General features: G+C 43.1%; 1 protein-coding gene across 8 annotated transcripts in view; it reads right to left on the minus strand.

Moving 5' to 3' along the window:
* The window catches only part of MAP4K3 (mitogen-activated protein kinase kinase kinase kinase 3), a 264,180-nt gene that overhangs the window by 67,497 nt on the left and 176,163 nt on the right, over nucleotides 1-20,520 (minus strand). For 4 of the 8 annotated variants that reach the window (XM_075596462.1, XM_075596463.1, XM_075596459.1 and 1 more), the window contains 3 exons: nucleotides 7,320-7,398; nucleotides 4,707-4,765; nucleotides 3,598-3,660 (listed from right to left, as the gene is read on the minus strand). In XM_075596462.1, coding sequence (XP_075452577.1) covers nucleotides 3,598-3,660; nucleotides 4,707-4,765; nucleotides 7,320-7,398 — 201 coding nt within the window. The remainder of the gene's footprint in view (nucleotides 1-3,597; nucleotides 3,661-4,706; nucleotides 4,766-7,319; nucleotides 7,399-20,520) is intronic. The other 4 variants (XM_075596465.1, XM_075596466.1, XM_075596464.1 and 1 more) reach the window with 1 other exon arrangement.

Below are 20,520 nucleotides of genomic sequence, written 5' to 3' on the forward strand. Positions count from 1 at the left end.
TTCTGCGGAACCCCAGCCCTCTTCCAATAGCGTGCCTGAGATCAGATGCATTGTAAGGAACCCCAACCCTCTCTAATAGCGCACCTGAGATCAGATACATTGTAAGAACCCCAACCCTCTCTAATAGCGCGTCTGAGATCAGATACATTGTAAGGAACCCCAACCCTCTCTAATAGCGTGTCTGAGATCAGATGCATTGTAAGGAACCCCAACCCTCTCTAATAGCGCGCCTGAGATCAGATGCATTGTAAGACTGAGCTCATGGTTGTGGCGCGGGCGCACTCCTGCAACCCCAGCAATGTGTGTGCTAGCTGCAGAAGATTGACGAGGCGATCGTGGGTGTGGTGGGGGCGTGTGAACACGTCACGGACGCGCCACAGAGCTGGCTCGCCCTCATTGCCTGACCCAGCTCACGTGACCACTGTCGTGACTGCAGCCCAAAATCTCAATTGGAGTTGTGGCGGCAAAATGCTGCAGCGCCGCGGGCACTTGAGGAACTACCATAGGCAATCAGGTAAGGGTCCCAGAAGTACGCGTGAATGCAAGCACATGCACGTAGCGATGCCACCATGAGCTCGGTCTAAAGAACCCCAACCCTCTCTAATAGCGCATCTCAGATCAGATGCATTGTAAGGAACCACAACCCACTCTAATAGCGCGTCTGAGATCAGATACATTGTAAGGAACCCCAACCTCTCTAATAGCGTGTCTGAGATCAGATGCATTGTAAGGAACCCCAACCCTCTCTAATAGCGCATCTGAGATCAGATGCATTGTAAGGAACCACAACCCTCTCTAATAGCGCATCTCAGATCAGATGCATTGTAAGGAACCCCAACCTTCTCTAATAGCGTGTCTGAGATCAGATACATTGTAAGGAACCCCAACCCACTCTAATAGCGCGTCTGAGATCAGATACATTGTAAGGAACCCCAACCCTCTCTAATAGCGTGTCTGAGATCAGATGCATTGTAAGGAACCCCAACCCTCTCTAATAGCGCATCTGAGATCAGATGCATTGTAAGGAACCCCAACCTTCTCTAACAGCGCGGCTGAGATCAGATGCACTGAAAATTCTTCTGTATTTTGTACAATGTTCAAATGACCTGAAAATTGCAGGGAACCATTTGGGAATGCTCGGGGAACACAAGGGTTCCTAGGAACCCCTGTTGAAAAACACTGACTTGGTATTTCATATAACCATTGACTGAGCAGAACCCATCTGTAGCCAGCCTCCAATTAAGATGACAGGCGAAAATTCCTCTGAGGTCAAACATGTTCATGTTAATTCTTGGTCAGTGGGCAGGAATCAATTAATCAGCGTATGGTATTTCGCTTCATTCTACCTCATGTATGTCCACCTGCCATTCTCTCTGTGGCCTTCAGCATAATTACCTGGGTAATGCACATAAACGCCTCCTGGTCACAGCAACAGTGCAATATTAAAAGCATTTTGACTTACATATTTGTACCAGCTGGGAAAAAAAGGCCTGTATTGGAAACAGGCTCAAATACGTCTCTTTGAAACTTTGGTTGTTTGTCACAATTTAATTCAAGAGCTGCGACAGGGAAAATGATAAGGAACAAAGGGAAAATCCTGCAAATGTGAGAGGTTGTTCAGCTGCCACCCTGCTATTCACATCTTATCTGACATTTTCATGGACATGACATCTGTCAGTGCTACTTAAAGTGGGATCTGCAGGCTCAAAAGGACAAATGTGAGGCTGCACCCAGCCCCACTATATAGAAGTGGAGCAGTGCAATGCATGTCTGTATCATTTTATTTATAAAGGGCCAACAGGCAACAGTGTGAGCGGCGTTTTGCAAAATCACAATACATGGAAAAACTACGTGTACAGATTTAGTGACTTAGAGCAGCACGTGAAGAAGGAGAAATGAGAGAACCTTCTTTTCAAGAGGAATTTAATCTTAGCAACACAGGCAACGTCTGACCGAGTCCTTTTATCTTTTCACTTAAACCTCTTAATTGTGAGGCCGCAGAGCACTACAGCCTAGCTCAGTGTTTTTCAACCGGGTTTCCTAGGAACTCTTGTGTTCCCTGATGACCCCTTAATGTTTTCCTGTAATTTTGAGGTCATTTGAAAATTGTACCAAATACAGAAGAATTTACAATGCATCTGATCTCAGGCGCGCTATTAGAGAGGGTTGGGGTTCCTTACAATGCATCTGATCTCAGACGCTATTAGAGAGGGTTGGGGTTCCTTACAATGCATCTGGTCTCAGACGCGCTATTAGAGAGGGTTGGGGTTCCCTTACAATGCATCTGATCTCAGACGCGCTATTGGAGAGGGTTGGGAATCCTTACAATGCATCTGGTCTCAGACGCGCTATTAGAGAGGGTTGGGGTTCCTTACAATGCATCTGATTTCAGACGCGCCATTGGAGAGGGTTGGGGATCTTTATAATGCATCTGATCTCAGACGCGCTATTAGAGAGGGTTGGGGATCCTTAGAATGCATCTGATCTAAGACCCGCTATTAGAGAGGGTTGGGGTTGGACACCATTGGCCTAGAGTGTTGCTGCCCTTCTGCCAGCAAAGATGTTTCCCACCTCTCTTCTGAAGGAACCGCAGCCAAAACATAACCTGGTTGGGTTCCCCCAAGAAGAGGGTTTAGTAACTAAGTTCTGACCTGTAAGCTATAAAATCCTGGTGCATCCTGGTGCATTTACAAGTCTCATCCATAAACGTTCCCAACATCGTGTTTACGGACTATTTATTTAAACAAACAAGCGAATACGTCCCTAAACAAAATGCATATTGGCGGTGCTGTCATTAGACACTTTCCGGCGCCAGAAGACAACTTACAGCGCACTCGTGTGAATGAGCCCAAATGTGTTTTCTGGTATGGCACTGCTTAGAAATACGAGTCATTATGTGCTTGCCCTCAAAGTGGCCTCATTACTTGTACTTGAAGCAGAAATCCTGTCCTAAAATGATCCAGATCGGATATGGGACAGTTCGTATGTGTTTATTTTTTTGTCACCACAGGTAATGGGGAACGCACCAATAACAGCAAATAGTGGGGGGAAAAAGGCATAATGAAATATATGAAGTCTGGATCGAAAACTTATTTTACGTGGACTGATTGAAACAAATGCCAAAGCAAATACCCACACAGCACTAGTACAAGTATTTGAATATTGCACAGAAAATACACGTACTGGTGAAGTATCATAACATTAACTGAGAAACTGATCTAAGATTTCATAGTCGAAGACATAGGAGTAACATTCAGGCTTTTGGAAGCAAGAGGGATGAGGACTAGAGATGGGCGAATTTTGGGGCGGATTTGGATCCGCGTTGGATTGGCCGGTTCCTTTGGTCTGCCTCTCAGTCTCAAAAAGGGCGATCTGTCTTTTTTCTGATATTTTTTTTTCCATCACTGACCATCCACATGGGCGATTAATAATCCGTGGTCGGGATTGTTAAAAATCCTCACTCAGAGTATATCCGAGGGGTGGGGGGGGGGGCGATTTGGTCTAAAAAACCTGGGAAACAGATTGGGACTGGTTCGCCCATCTCTAATGAAGACACAGTACCATGGCGGACAAAGAAAATGAGAAGGTGGAAAATACCAGATTAGATCTTGCAGTGTAGTATAGTTCTTCTGCACTGTCCAAAAAATCGTCCCTGTCGAGCTGTTTAGCAGACATAGACCGAGAAAACCCAAGTTATTTACAGCGCGATACATAGCTGCACATACACAAGGGGAAATGCCACTTGCAGGCAGAACCTGCCACAAGTGACCTCAAAGCAGGCAAAAGAAAACAGAAGCAAGCAGCTGGGGCGAGAGGAGACTCAACATTCATACTGAACTTGCTGCTGTTTGTCCGGACAGCAGAAGGCAGGTCTACAGAAATAGAGCAATAGCATACAAATATGACCTAAATCAGGGGTGGCCAACTCCAGTCCTCAAGGGTCACCAATAGGTCAGGGGTTAAGGATATCCCGGCTCCAGCACAGGCGGCTCAATCAATGATACTGATTGAACCACCTGTCCTCAAGCAGGGATATCCTTAACACATGACCTGTTGGTGGCCCTTGAGGACTGGAGTTGGTCACCCCTGACCAAAACGAAACCATGTCTAGTTTGCTTCTAGGACAGGCACGCATCGGTCTGCAGGGCATGTTATATATAGTGGTGTGGATTTCAAGAAAACAAGTTACTCGCTAATTTGCTTCGTTGCCCAACAATGTTATTTGTCAGCATTGCAAAGCTGCCTAAAATGGAACCGCCGTGGCTTTCTCAAATATACAGACTTTAAAATAAGTTCGTTAAAAAGAAAGATGGGTTAGTATAAAATAAAATAACAATAAAATACGCACATTCTGCCTGACTTTCCTCTTATCTGATTTCTTATCTTTTAAGAGAACAAAACCAGGAAAAAAAAGGAGATCTTGAAAGGCAGAAAGAGACAGGGGGAGATATTTAGTGGAGATTATATCCGGTGTTTGGTGAAAGATTAATAGCGCAGTCCCTATGACAAAACTTTTTCACTTCTTTCAACTTCCTATTCAATTAAATCCGTCACCAATTGTCTCCCTACATTGCTTGTGTGAGCCATGGTTTTTGGTTTTATTTGTGATGCGTTGTGGTGTCGTTATGGTGATATAACGTGAATCAAACACTTGGGACCTTGCCAACACTAGTTGTGTTTTTAAAGGAGAACCCAGGTTTACTCACCAGCTCGTGATGTGGCTCTGTCTCCTTTCTCATTGGTGGATCAAACTTCACTTGTCCAACTAGGAGTGAAAGAGAAAAATGTAGGACCTGCAGTTTTATTTAAGCTTAATATAACTCTAGCATTGCTTCCTCATGCTGGTATATTATTTTATAGCAGCGACCCCCACATTCTGTTCACACTAGGATACAGCGCTGCTATATTTATAAATATCTTTTTTTCCAGTTTGGCTTGTGTAGTTTCCAATGTATTCCCTGGCAGCCATTTTACTCCATCTCCATGATCGTTTTTCCCCCCATGGCTGTGTTCAAGGAATGGGAATTGGCACAAAACGCACAAAAACAGGGCTCAATAGTGGGACGAGCAGTTTCATTGAAAAGGCACCAAATTGTTTTTTTTTCTTTCTTTTTTAGTGGACCAGCATGGATTGCATACTTAAAATGTGTTTTGCTTTAAAACTAGGGAGACACACACACCATTTAAAATAAAATAGTTAAGCCACTGCTACATTACCTTTCCACTGCCCCATCTCAACAACCACTCTCCATCTAGACAGAGTATTATTTCCTATTTGCTTATTTACTTATTGCTCAGGTGTACATGGTGTGGTTCCCCAGCTCAGCAAAAACACATCTCGAAAGCTCTAGTGCCAACCACAAAACCCATTCATCGTGTCATATCCACATCTTCCACCGTCACTGGTCTAATAGCAGTGTCACTGCCGGATGCTAATTTGATTCCCCATTGCACTGGGAAACTCTGGCTATATTTCTAAATGGGAAACGGGAGGTATTCCATTGGTAACAAGTCAGTGCTTTGGCCCAGAGGCCCCTACTGAGCCATGTATTGGGTGAAATGCTGCCTTAAAGCTGCAGTTCAAGCAATATCCTGCATGTGTTTTGTTTTAAATAAATCAGTTCTGCAGTAAGAACAAATACTTTTAGCATTTTCTGTTTTAAAAAAACCACTTTGAAAGACCAATTTTCTTGTATTCTATTTTAACAAGCATGCCTGTTCCTATAGCAACCATTTACATTCCCCATATTTAAAGATGTCGCCAAACTTTGCCGATCAATAGACGGAGAACGATTTGACCGGCAGCTATGCAGTTCTTTAGGTAAGTAGAAATTGCCCACTATTGAATTTAAAAAAAAAACTAAAAAAAAAAAAACGGGAGCTTGAACTGCAGCTTTAATGAGTCCTTAACCGAGTCCTTACCCATAACCAAGAGCATGAAGGGGAGGAAAGAGCAGGGTAAAAAGAAGCCTAACCTTTGTCTGGAAAAGCCACCCACAACTCATATTTGCAGTCACACAGACCCAAGCAGCAAGTATACACTGTACCGAGGTTAGTCAAATTCTATTCAAATGCAACATTAACTTGATTGAGATGAAGCCTGCAGTGTTGCTTTCGTGGTAAGCAAAAATGAACACATACCGGACTGTGTTTAGTAAGCGGTGCTATTTCACCACACACCACCTGGCGCTGAGAGATACCTTCTGGCCCATTCAAGTTAATGAGCTGCAAGGTTGTCTTCCAGGGCCAGAAGGTGTCTTATAGAATAGCACTGCTCAGTAAATATGGGCCATAATTTCTGCCATTCCAAATTATTCATCCGAGTAGATCAAGGTCAATCACGGAACCCCATAGGCGCAAATCTTCACTGCATAGATATACCTTAATGTGGTCTCATACCATCACGAGGAACCAAAAAACTGTGAAAAAGCTCAAGAATGTCTATTAAGGCTACGCAACGTGGCGGAGTTTGTTTTTCTGACGTTTTGCCACTTTTTGTGCTTTTTCACTTATTTTTTTTTACTCTTCCTGTGATGGTATGAGACCGCAATAAAATAGATCTGGGCGCTGCTAATTTAAGCCTATTGGCTGCCGTGACCTTGATCTACTATGATCATTTTGGACCACAAAAGGGGGGCAAGTGGTAGGTCATCGAGCCCCCAGGAAAATAATACACCTATGTACCAATTATGTTTCCACCTTACAAGAGATTGTTCTTTAATGTATTTAAAGAAAATGAAACCTAGATATATAGATTCCATTGCTGCTTAGTCAGGGAAGGGCTAAAACAAAGCAGGAAGCAACACTTCAGATTCCTCTGGAATTTGCCTGAAGATTTGGGGCTGGAAGTATAGACGTAATCATTTCAATGTCAACACGCTGTGTCTCCCGTCTCCACCTTTCATTCCAAGTGGTCCGAAAAACGATGAGACCGACTATAATAGTGGGTCTGTAAACAGTTCATTAAAACATGAACATTGGGCTGAACATTAAAAACCCCATGTGACGCCAAATTGGTCCAGCAATGCATTGCAACAAAAATAATATACAGTGCAAAATATTAACATGCTGTGCAATGTAACAACACACGGTGCAATGTAACAACACGCGGTGCAATAGAACAACATGCAGGGCAATAGAACAACATGCAGGGCAATAGAACAACATGCAGGGCAATAGAACAACATGCAGGGCAATAGAACAACATGCAGGGCAATAGAACAACATGCAGGGCAATAGAACAACATGCAGGGCAATGCATGGCTGGCTTCTCTGGCAGCGAAGGAGTTACAAAGTACTCTAGCATACAAACTCCTTACAGTTGATTTCAGAGCGTGTTTTTTCTTCTCTCACACTCCGGCTTGTTGAGTGAATCCTGTGAGGAACTACAACTGGAGGCTGAAAGAGAAAGAGAGCGTATTGGTAAAACAATGATTTGCATAAGCTAAAGAGAACCATCTCTTGCAGCACAATTACCTTTACTAGAACATCTTTTAGGGGCATTTGAGATCTCTTTAAAAGTGAAGTTACGCTTAGTTGGTTTAAAATTTAAAAAAAATAAATTAAAAATGAATATATACTGTATATATATCCCCGTAAAAATACGCCTTTTCCTAGAGAAATATATTAATGTAAAAATCCCTTTTCTCGGGAACTTGTAAAACCGTCCAGAGTGGTGACATTTCTAAAAATGAGAGATAATAGAAGCCGCACTCGTTACAACTGCAGCTCTGCTTCCTAAATTAGATTCAGTCTGGGCCCCTAACTAGCCAATTTAAGCAGCATGTGTGGTACATGTCACACGGTACTACTCACTGTTCTGCAGCTCAGATTTGGACTTTTCTGTCTAAATTTGAAAAACGACTAACTTCATTTATTCTGAAGTCTACCCTGTAAAGTGCATGGATAGTGCTACTGCATATGAAAACATCAGTGCAAATGCGTACACATTAAGGATGGGGTTTCGGTTCTAGAAATCTTTCATGTTTTGGTTCCGCCAAAGTTTGATTTTTGAAAAAATTGTTCTTAGTTTATTTCATTTTTTTTTTAAACCCTCACCAAAAAATCAATTAAAAATACAAACAAAAATGAAAGCCTAAGAAATATTGAGGATGAGCTTTTTTGGTGTTTTGGCTCAAATTTCACTTGCATTCGATAATTTGTTACAAACTTCGACTCAGATGTGGAATTCTCAGCTTGGACGTGAGTTGAACGTGAAATCCGCAAAGTTCGGATTACAAACCCGCACACGTGCCGATCCGAAGTACATGTATGTAGGAAACTGTACGTGCTTTACCAATAAAAGACGTTGTTACATGGCTCAATTATTTCACTTTCTTGCAACTCAAATAATTGATGTTAATGTGACTGCACTCAAATGATTGGCTTGACAATGCAATGAAAAGGGAACAAATCACCCAGCTTTTCTCATTTCCCTGGGAAACTCAATGTGTGAATGGCAGCGGCCACTTTAAAACAGCAATCTTTGCTGCCCAATCACCCCCCCCCCCCTTTCATTTAATGTGATTTTAGCAGTGAAGGTACCGGCATTTGTCACACCCCGGGAATACAAAACAGTCATTTAAATCTGTCACATTGCGAGAATGACATCGGTTGCAGTTTCCTATTGAACTGGAAGTGATACCGGTAAAGTATCTTGGGAACCGGGGGTCCCCTGAACAGAAACTAGCCTGGTTCAGGTGAAGGGACGCCCCAGTTTCTATCCTATATGGCAGCACTGCCGATTTAACCACATACGTCGGAAGGCAAAGTTGCATCAACTGATATCTCCAGTATTATATCACAGAAGGAAAAAAAAGGTAGAAGATTGTGGAGAACAGCGGCAAAAAGACTTTGCAATGGTAAAAAGCAAGGAGACATTGATCTTTTATGGTGAGCAAAGTGGAGAGCTAATTTAAGCGAAATGGCAAGCAACAATAATTAGCTTTCAAAGAAAAAAAACATTCACACATTTTTCTTTTGAAGTCTTTACCCCTCTGGCAGCAAGGGGGTTAAAAACTATTGTTGCCACAAATCGAATGTTTGATTGACACTGCAGGGGTTTGGTTACTAATGGAACATGGCTCACTGAGATGCGATTATTTCAGGCACCTGCAGTTGGATTCCCCCACTGTGCAAGAACAACAACGTCTGAAAACTCGACCAATTAATCCGCTTACTGGTGGACACACCAATGTTTCTGCACAGATTGTCAGCTGGCCAATCAAAAAGGTGGAAAACACACAGGTATCGTAAAAATGACATCTGCAAGTTCTGTTCACATCATTTTCATTATCCTGATTTTATTGCAATGAAATGCACACTTGTTCATACCGGGCTATGCAGTGACAGTGGACATGAGGGACACATCTGAAGACACACTGTCACCTCTCACGCACACTCCCCCCCACCCCTCTCCCTGCCAATGTTTTGCATTGTTTCTTGTTCCTTTCCTGACGCACGTGTGATCTGCACGCTGGCAGAAAGGAACAAATACTGTAGCAGTATGAGAAGCCACACCAAAAAAGGGATCCTTCACAAAGTTCTGCATGACAGCCGATGAAACTCAGAGGGCTAGGGGGAGTGTCGGTGGCAGGAAGAATGGGTCAAGATTTTGTGGGAGTAAGGGCCGAAGAAGTGTTGGCGGAATTTAGGTCAAGAGGAGCGTTGAGGAGTTCTAGTGTGTGTGGGAGAAAGATGAGTGGAATGTTGAGAGAATGTTAGATAGAAGTGGGTGGGGTAGTTGGATGAGCTTTCTACATTCGCCACTCGCCACGTGGCAAATATGACAATGTATTGTGGCGAATGGGGGCAGTGGAGGAGAGCCGGGACACCTGTCCGGCAGCTGCAAGGGAGCTCGGATTCCTGGCAGCTTCCTCATTTGCCCACGTGATCTGAGGCCTCCCCCAGATAAGGTGTAGGGGGGGTTATGTGGGTTTGGGGAGGGTTCTGTGTATTTGGAGGGGTGGTATGTGTATTTGGGGGAGGGTTATTATGCATATTTGTGGTGCGGGGGGTTGTGTATTTGGGGTGTGGGGGGCGGTTATTATGTGTATCTGGGGCGTGGGGGGGTTATGTGTATTTGTTTTACACGAGGTGGTTGGAGCACTGGAAACGTCTGGGTGCAGCAGAGCTAAGGCGTTCCTGATGGGCTGCTGTGGCAGTGTTCTTGCACCAGATACATGGAGTGTGGAGGTCTGCATACGAAATACTTGGACACTTTCCCTACAGTGCAGGACGGAGCACAGATCATCTGTGGGCATCACTACCTTCACTGCTGTTACAGAGGGGACTCTCTGGTGTACCATCCATCCACCTACGGATAAGTATCCGCTACTCACCACCCACATACACCTATGCTATATTGTGTGGCTGTATTATCCTCCCACAGCTCCTGACCTTTTACAGATTGTCTCCCATGAATGCTTGTATACATATACAATAAAACAACCGACATGCAATAGAAGTGCTGACTTTCAGCTTTAATTCAAGGGGTTGAACAAAAATATCGTGTGAAACGTTTAGGAATTGCAACCATTTTCATACACAGTCCCCTTATTTCAGGGGTTCAAATGTAATTGAACAAATTAACACAATCATAAATAAAATATTCATTTTTAATACTTTGTCGAGAATCCTTTGCAGGCAATGACTGCTTGAAGTTTGGAACGCATGGACATCACCAAACGCTGGGTTTCCTCCTTTGTGATGCTTTGCCAGGCCTTTACTGCAGCTGTCTTCAGTTGTTGTTTGTTCGCGGGTCTTTCTGCCTTATGTTTTGTCTTCAGCAAGGGAAATGCATGCTCAATCGGGTTGAGATCAGGTGATTGACTCGGCCATTGCAGAATATTCCACTTCTTTGCCTTAAAAAACACCTAGGTTGCTGTCGCAGTATGTTTTGGGTCATTGTTCATCTGTAAAGTGAAGCGCCGTCCAATCAACTTCGCTGAATTTGGCTTAATCTGAGCAGACAATATATCCCTAGACACTTCAGAATTCACCCGGCTGCTTCTGTCTTCTGTCACATCATCAATAAACACTAGTGACCCAGTGCCATTGTAAGCCATGCATGCCCATGCCATCACACTGCCTCCACCGTGTTTTACAGGATGTGGTATGCTTCGGATCATGAGCCGTTCCAAGCCTTCTCCATACTTTTTTCTTCCCATCATTCTGGTACAGGTTGATCTTAGTTTAACCTGTCCAAAAAATGCTGTTCCAGAACTGGGCTAGCTTTTTTAGATATTGTTAGGCAAAGTCTAATCTGGCCTTTCTTATTCTTGAGGCTTATGAATTGTTTGCACCTTGTGGTGAACCCTCTGTATTTGCTCTCGTGAAGTCTTCTCTTTATGGTAGTCTTGGATAATGATATGCCTACCTCCTGGAGAGTGCTCTTCACTTGGCTGGATGTTGGGAAGGGGTTTTTCTTTAGCATGGAAAGGATCCTACGATCATCCACCACTGTTGTCTTCCGTGGACGACCACGCCTTTTTGTGTTGCAGAGCTCACCAGTGCGTTCTTTTTTTTTCTCAGAATGTACCAAACTGTTGATTTGGCCACTCCCAATGTTCCTGCTATCTCTCTGATGGATTTTCTTTCTTTTTTTTTTTTGCAGCCTAAGGATGCCCTGTTTCACTTGCATTGAGAGCTCCTTTAACCGCATGTTGTGGGTTCACAGCAACAACTTCAAAATGTGAATGGCACACCTGGAATCAACTCCAGACATTTTACCTGCTTAGTTGATGATGAAATAACGAAGGAATAGCCCACACCTGTCCATGAAACAGCTTTTGAGTCAAATGTCCCTTCCTCCATTTTGGATGTGAACACCCTCAAATTAAAGCTGATAGACTGCATGTTAAGCCCATATTCATTATTTAACTGTAACTTGAATTTATTTTGGTACATAGCTAAACTTGTATCAGTGTCCAATTATTTTCGGACCTATACACCACTGCGTTGTAACTTTTGTTATAATACAATTGTTTCTGGACTTATTTATGCAGTGTGCTGTCTCTTTTTGCTGGACTTTGGACTGGTAATTATGTTTTTTTGGATTCCTATGGGATGAGCATCTGTTTTCTGCATATATACTAGAGTGCTGACTGGCTTTGTGTGGAATATATATATATATATATATATATATATATATATATATATATATATATATATATATATAAATCAGCGAGCGTACATGTCATAGGTAGAGAAGAGATATACTTCATCCAAACCCAATGGACAGGAGAAGGCACAGCAAAAAATAGTATATTTGTCCAAAAATAGAAATTCCAACATTTCAGTATCAACCAAGGAACATTCATCCTGTAAATATACTATTTTTTGATGACTTACCTGGATGTGCTACATCTTCATCAGCCCCTTGGGTTTGGGTGAGGTGTCTGATATATATATATATATATCTCTCTCTCTCTATATATATATATATATATAGAGAGAGAGATATATATATATATATCATCATCTTTTAAGTTATGGTGGGTGAGAAAGGCAACAAGAAACCTCCACCGTATAGCATATAGCAAATATAAAGATCACTTGTGAGCACATTCACATGCCGTAGACAGGTCTGCAACCCTGCCTGTCACCATTATCACCTAGCACACAGTGCTTCCACTCAGCAAGGGATTCTGGGAAATGACATGCAAATGAGCACACCGTGTCACCTTTTGCCTGAAATCCATTTGTACATGGAACCCTTATAAGCTAACACAGCTTTTAAGCACAGCATGTGAATCAGATGCAAAGGCAAAGAAACCACTCACAGACATGTTTCAACCTTAATGGGTCTCATCAGTGTGAGGTTGATATATATATATATATATATATATATATATATATATATATATATATATATACACATATGTATATATATATATATACATATATATATATATATATATTATATATACATATATATATATATATATATATATATGCACACGCACAGACGCAATTGTAAATACACAAACACACACAATAGATATTTATAGTCTAATATGTCTGTTCTCACTGATCAGCCCTAAGTAAAATAGGAACTTTTTTTCGTGGCTTATTTATTGACCAAAACATCTGTGTTCTTCACTTTCAGACTTCAAGCTAAACTAAAATAGCTTCACATATCCTCAAACAACCTATACGAGTTCTACAAAATTGCTTTCATGCTATTTGATGAGAGTTTCGTTTCGCTTGGATTTTGGGCAGAAGATTTAAAAAAAAGAAAAATTTCAAATTTCAAAAAGTAACCTTATTTCATGAAAAATAATAGCATCTCCTCAAGCATTTGATAAAAATAAGGTGATTGCATTTTCCAAAGCAAGATTTTCAAGGACTTCATCTTGTAATAATACAGTATTCAGCAACACAATGCTGCTTGACAGCTGGTTATGTCTGTATTATTTGTTACAGTATATAGCACTTCAAGAAAATGGGCTTCGAAATCAAATAATGATATGTGCGCTGCCAAAGCAAATGAAAAATGACATGGTGCAGTGTATGAACTGGCAGATTAATATCAACGCGCCTGCCAGAAAAGACAACAGATTTTCGGTAGAAATGAAACGCTTACTGACAATTTTTTGGGGAACAAAACACCGCAATGATAGGCTTCAGGTTTGTGTATTTGTTCAAGTACGTTTTTCCCAGCAGAAATTCACAACTATATTTTTACTATATAGAACATATTTCACTTGCGCTTTTAAAGGTTAAGGGGCCTATGCAGAGAGCAGCGCTTTTTAAAATTGGAGAGGGGAATAAAAAGTAGGTTTAATGGAGAGTTTTATTCTCCATATGCAGAAATGGGCGAAATCCGCTATTTTTAGCATTACTGCATGTGGAGAATTGTAAATGAGGAGATGCGCGCAGCTGAAAGGGGGAAAAAAAATCGCGCATTTTTTTTCCCCCTATAGCCGGCGACCTCCTGCTTCTTGCCAACTTTAGTTGGCGGAGAAAATTGACGAAAATCGCGCCAAAAACAGCCGCTAGATGGCGAGCGCGCCTTTCTGAATTCGGATACTTTTCAGACTGGCGAGATGTAGTTTCTCGCCAGCCGCGCGGCGAGATTTTGAAATAGAAAAAAAAAATGGCGCGTTTTCCCTAGCTCGCCATTTTCAGCTGTTTTTAGCGCGATTTTCTCCGGAAAATGGCGAGATTTCAAATAGCGCTGCTCTCTGCATGAGGCCCATACTGTTACTTTAGATGCCTACGGCTGCTTTATATAACTATTGCCATTTCAAAGGCAAGACCAAATTGCGGGTTAAAAACCCCCTATTTATTTGTGATGTCATCGCGCTATTGGCGCTCTTCGAGGAGAACTGGAATCACGGTGTGGAGCTTCTATCCGGTACCACACACATTGCGGGACATTAGACAAGTTAGAAGTCTAATGCCCTTGCTGAAGTGCCGTGAATACAGAGGAATCCTGTGGTGGCATCAAAGTCATCATAGACGACCCATTCTAAGGCTAAGGCCCCGCTGCACGCGCCTGCACGCCCGCCTTGCATCCTGGTGGCGCATGCACAACGCTTCTCTGCTGTCTGTAGGTTCCGTATATACAGTACCTGGAAATTACCCGGACCTGGCACCAGGGGGCTGGAACCCGGTGCCGGGTAATTTCCGTTCTGCTCTGCTCCCTCGTCCCTCCTCTTGGAGAACGGCAGGAGCAGAGCAGCAGAAGACACACCTGCAGCGGGGGGGTGAGGAGGACCGCGGCGGATGGTACGAAAGTCCACGGCGACATCCTGGTGGCGGTGGGAGCAGCAGCAGACATCCTTTAGGCGGTGGCATAATTCTTCAGAGTGAGCAGCAGAAGACGTCCTTTGCTGTCAGGGGCCAATTGTCTGATGAACAGAGTGAGGAGCAGAGCGAGGAGACCCTGTGAGTGAGGGGCAGAGCGAGGAGGCCCTGTGAGTGAGGGGCAGAGCGAGGAGACCCTGTGAGTGAGGGGCAGAGCGAGGAGACCCTGTGAGTGAGGGGCAGAGCGAGGAGACCCTGTGAGTGAGGGGCAGAGCGAGGAGACCCTGTGAGTGAGGGGCAGAGCGAGGAGACCCTGTGAGTGAGGGGCAGAGCGAGGAGACCCTGTGAGTGAGGGGCAGAGCGAGGAGACCCTTGTGAGTGAGGGGCAGAGGATGTGCAGTGCAGATGGATCCATCGGACATCAGGTCCGGGGGGGGATCTGCAGTCTGAACCCGCATGGGTGGGGAGAGAAATGCGAGGGTGGAGGCTTCACATTCCCGCACTTCTAGAGTTGATGGTGCGGCCCAGGACATTAAAAAAAAATCTTAAATTTCTCCAAAACACCTTATCCTTTTAAAAAACCAACCACTCAAAGGCACTTCAACCCCTAACCAGCCAACGCCAGGCAAAATTTCACGCCAATCTATTTTTTCCTCTTTGAGTTACAGTGGCCTAAAACTTCCCATGTTAAACTATAGGCTTACAAACTCAACACACCTAATTTTGTCTCCCTCGTAATACAAAAACAACTCAACGAATCGTGCTCAAACTTTCCACAAACATTCACCTTCCCAATCTGACCTGAAATCTCAGACGGATTGGTGAATTTTTGGGAGAGTTATGAGCAACTGAAAAAGGGGGTTATAATTAGGGTGACCAGACATCCCGGTTTAGCCGGAACAGTCCTGTTTTTTTCGCCTTTTGTCCCGCTACTACGCATCCAATAAATATATATATATATATATATATATACACATATATATATATACACATATATACACATATATATATATACACACATATATGTATATACACACACACACATATATATATATATATATAATGGATGCGTAATATATACATATATATATATATACACATACACACACACACACACACACACACACACACACACACACACACACACACACACACACACACACACACACACACACACACACACACACACACACACACACACACACACCCACACACACACACTTATTTATTAAACAAACGACGGGTCCTAGCACTCTTTGTCCTTTTTATGGCTCATCTATTAGCTAGCTCTGTGGTACTCATTCAGTGGTTCCTGGACCAATTGACACTGGTCCCTGGAATTAATTTCTGCTTGTTTTTTCTGAAGCCCACAGCTTTTTCTACCAGTTCCAAAAGATGAATGCTAAAAGCCCATTTTGTGACATGCTACTTTTCAGATACAGGTACATTTTTTCCAAGCATTTTTTCGCCTCTCTCGGCAAATACAAACATCCCATGTGAGCACATTCACATGTCTCAGACAGGTCTGCAACCCTGCTTTTCACCATTATCTCCTAGCATACAGTGCTGCCACTGCTGCTAAAGAGTCTGGGTAATGACATGCAAATGAGCACACAGTGTCACCTTTTGCTTCATGTCCATTTTAACATGGACGCCTATAAGTTTATGCCTGTCCATTAGGTCGTGATTATACCAGAAATCGCCGGCGACACAGCGCAGCTTCAAAACAAAACATGCAAATCCAATGAAAGCGCACATACCAGTAGCGATATTATCGTCACGACAAACTGCAAAGCGTGCTTCTCATAAAGAGATTTGAGAGTTTGTTTTTCACAGACGACGGCCGCATCACGTGATTTGCACGGCCAATCACAGTGCATCTTAAACAAACCAACTGGTCATGTCTCTGCAGCAGTGCTACAAATCGCTTTTGCAGGTGCACACGTCTCCCGGCGACGTCATCAGATAGGTCTGCATCTCCTGGTATAATTGAGGCGTAAAACATCTTTTTCAGCATTGCCTGGGTTAAAGAAGTGCACAGCCAGTAAACCTTAGTCTTTCTGAAAACATTGATGGGATTGATCTTTTAAAACTAAGATATCACAGTTCTTGTCTCTACTTAGCAATGTATAATGCATAACACACAGCAAAATACTGATTTTGATTGACAATGTTTCCTAAGCAAGGGCCTATTGGGGATCGACAGTTTGCTGCAAATTTGCCAGTTATCTTCTTTATTCATAGCTTTGTGAAAGTTTGCTTAGATGGCGTGTTTGCTGTGTACCTTTACTATTTGACAATCTTTGATTGAAGTGCATTATTTCCACATACGCGATCCCAGTTATAACGCATTCTCATTCTGTGGCCCCCAAGGACTGCGTTATAACGGGGTTCAGCTGTACTTGCAGTAGTACACAAATCCTACTGAAAGGGAAGGCACCCCTTTCAAAAGTCCTGTTTTTTGTAACCATATTTCTCCAGTTTTGCAGACAAAGCTCATGACAAATGACCCACATTTGGTTCAACTGCCCCAAACAATTACAATACGTTTCTAGAGATGTATTTCTTTCAGCTGCGAGATTCAAACATAGCCACGCACTTGATGATAACGTAGTCTATTGTTAACCACTTTCACTTGGGAACAAAATAGAGCAGATCTAATTTGGTGAACCAGGTAAGTGTTCCTTTGCACACAAACAAAAATCATCTATTGAAAATAGTGCTTCGAGGCTGATGATTCAATGCTTCACAGCTCAGATCTTCATTTTTAAATGCACAATAAACACACACAGCCACCATACTAGTGCTCACTGAAGCATTCAGAAGTAAAGCTCCTGCAATCCTTAGGAGTCCATAGCTCACACGGACGCCAATGCTGCATTACAGTATTAGAATCACAACTCAACTGCAAAGTTTGGGCTGAAATGTCACGGGTTAAGTCCTTGTATTACACATATTTATTTTAACGGTTAACCTGTTCACTGCGGCAGACTTTGAATCAAGTATCATAAATATCTCAAGGTCTTACACTGGGGGGGGGGGGGGGGGGTGGGATACCATCTCAAAGGCTGAAATCCTAATCCCACAGATCATGGCATAGCATGAAACGTTTGGTACCGGGAGGGAGAAAGGCATAAGCTTATAGGGGTCTATGTTAAAATGGACAAGAAGCAAAACATGACACTATGTGCTCATTTGCATGTAATTACCCAGAACCCCGTTCTGCAGTGAAAGCATTGCAAGCTAAGGCCTCTGCCAGGTTGGGAACGGGCAAGCTGGCACTCTTGCGCTGTGCCCTGCTCGGCCTCATTGGGCGAGCAGCAAATTCAAATTTGCTTGCTCGGCAAGCAGCTAAGCACCGAGTAGGCGGCCGTCCGCTCAGCGCCACCCTGGACGAGGCCTAAGAGTTAATGGTTAAAGTAAGGTTAGAAAGCACTCACGTGGTCTTGTGTAAACGGTGATCGGAGTTATTTCAATGGTCGACGTCTCAGTCCTTACCTTGGGGACCTTTCTCAAGGCTTGACAACGGTCTGAGGCAAGGATGGACAACGTCGACCATTGATATAAATCTGAACACCGTTTACACGCGACCAGGCGAGTGCTTTCTAACTTTACTTTGCATGTAAAGCAGGAATCTACCCCTGCCCGAGTCAACATCCGTGGCAGTATTGTATGCAGTGCGAGGGCTCCTTCCACACGCTTTGTACAATTCATTTCAAACATAAAATCAATTATTTGTCAACCCTAATGAAGGTTATTCTGTCACGTGTGCACTGGCAGCCATCAACGGCCATTAATTTGACGCTCTTTCACCCGTGCAAACACCTATAGCACTGAAAAGGCTACACCTCAAATACTTGCATCACTATGTACAGTGATATATTACAGTACACACATTACATGACAGGACTTCACTACATCAGGGGTTCAATACAAATCTTTGCTTTTCACTGCACTAATAACCAGCTCCCGGGTAACTTATGTAAATCATTCAGCTGCTTAGTTAGGTAGCAGAGATTTTTTTGTTGTTGTTTTCTTTCCCAGGTAAGGATTTACCAGACCCTGTGATCAATATAATACAACCAATACCATCATAATATGGGGAAGATAAGCTCACGTGCAAATGGAAAGGTGATTATACTTAGCACGGCAAAATGTTTAATCTTCCCTGCAACATGTGAGTTGTATAAATGCTATACAATAAATTACACTGCAAACGCAGTTTCTCATACACACTACAGGTTCTATAGGGTCTACATATTTATTCTGTGTAATGGGAATAAGCCAAAAACGATGTATGGGCAGGTTTCTATACTAAAATGTATCCCCCTATATCTATGAATACGCATGCACACAAAGTATAGAACGGCATTTTAATATCATTCCTTAGATATCCCTGTATTTGTTTCAGTAGTGGGAAATATTTTAGTGAGCATGTAATTTATGACCCTGAAAGGATGACGTACATTGAAGCTCTGGCTTTCACCTCGACTGGAACAGCATCAACCATTATTTGAACAGAGCTGAACTCTTCTTGCGTTCAGGACCCAACTTCACAACAACACGAATAAGGCCCTTATATGGTGGCAGGAACCAGAGAGATTGGCAACGAGTCTTCCTGCATTTCAGCACGCCAATGCCATAACTGACACCCCACATTAAAGCTAGTCCCTTCCCAGCTCCCGAGGGAACAGGAAAACACAACTCTCAAGCATGTTCGTTTAGATTTCATTTGGACTATTTCCTTTAGAGCAGCACACTTTAAAATCTTTTGAGGGTATGATTTAAAATAAATAAATAAGGGGGTTTAGCGTTTAAGTGCTTATCTGCTGCAGTGCAGAATCATTTCCCAAACACTCAGCAAATTAGTTTAAAAACGGTCTTTGAAAAAAAAAACCTCCAGGGTGTCAACTTGCCAAACGAGCCTTTTACAGTGAGGGGGGGGGGGGGGGGGGGGAGGGGGGTTACATTCATGCTGTGGCTATAGGAGATGGTCGTTACTACAACTAAAAATTATCACAATCAAGCATGTATTGCTTCAGAGTTGTATTAACACAGTTGTATTAACAATTGTTCTTATACAATTTAGGCGCCATATTAGCACTGTTTTTCCACATGTTTAGTATGACTTGGATAGTCAGAATTACTGATTAGGCAGCCGGTTATTAAGCACTACAATATTTATCTAAGGCCTGGGACATAGTGTAGGGAAGAGCGCTGGGCAGCGCTGACGCTCGTGCTCTCCTGCTCAAGCAGGCGCTTTTTCGGGTCCCTGCATGAGCGTCAGCGAGCGCGCTTGTGTGCCAGGTGGGAGGCGGAGCGGGAGGCGGGTCTAGCGCGCCACGTCACGGCGCCGATGTCACGGACTGCCATTGGCTTCTGGCAGTCACGTGACCGGCCATGCGCTTCCCTCAGCGGGAAAACTAAAATTGGGTTGTCGGCTGAAATTCCACACGCCTCCGCACGCCTGCGGATGCATCGTCTAAAGCCGCGCTGATAGCGATAATGTTTCCCCTCAGCGCGCCTCAGCACGGTCTTTTTGCCCATGTCTGAGGCCTAAGTGTTTAACATTTTTTAGAATAGCGCAGCACATAATCTTGTTTCATGTATTGCTTCAGAGACTCCCTTTTGTAAATGTACTTGTGCGAGTAAAAGCTAGAACCACATCTAATTTCCCAAAGTAAAGAGGGATGGAACAGTATGGACAGCTGCCAGGGGGGCTGGGAATCAATCTCACAGAGAAATGCATCGCTGAGCCATGCAGTTGTG

This window comes from Ascaphus truei, chromosome 4, assembly GCF_040206685.1.
Source record: "Ascaphus truei isolate aAscTru1 chromosome 4, aAscTru1.hap1, whole genome shotgun sequence".
NCBI lineage: Eukaryota > Metazoa > Chordata > Amphibia > Anura > Ascaphidae > Ascaphus > Ascaphus truei.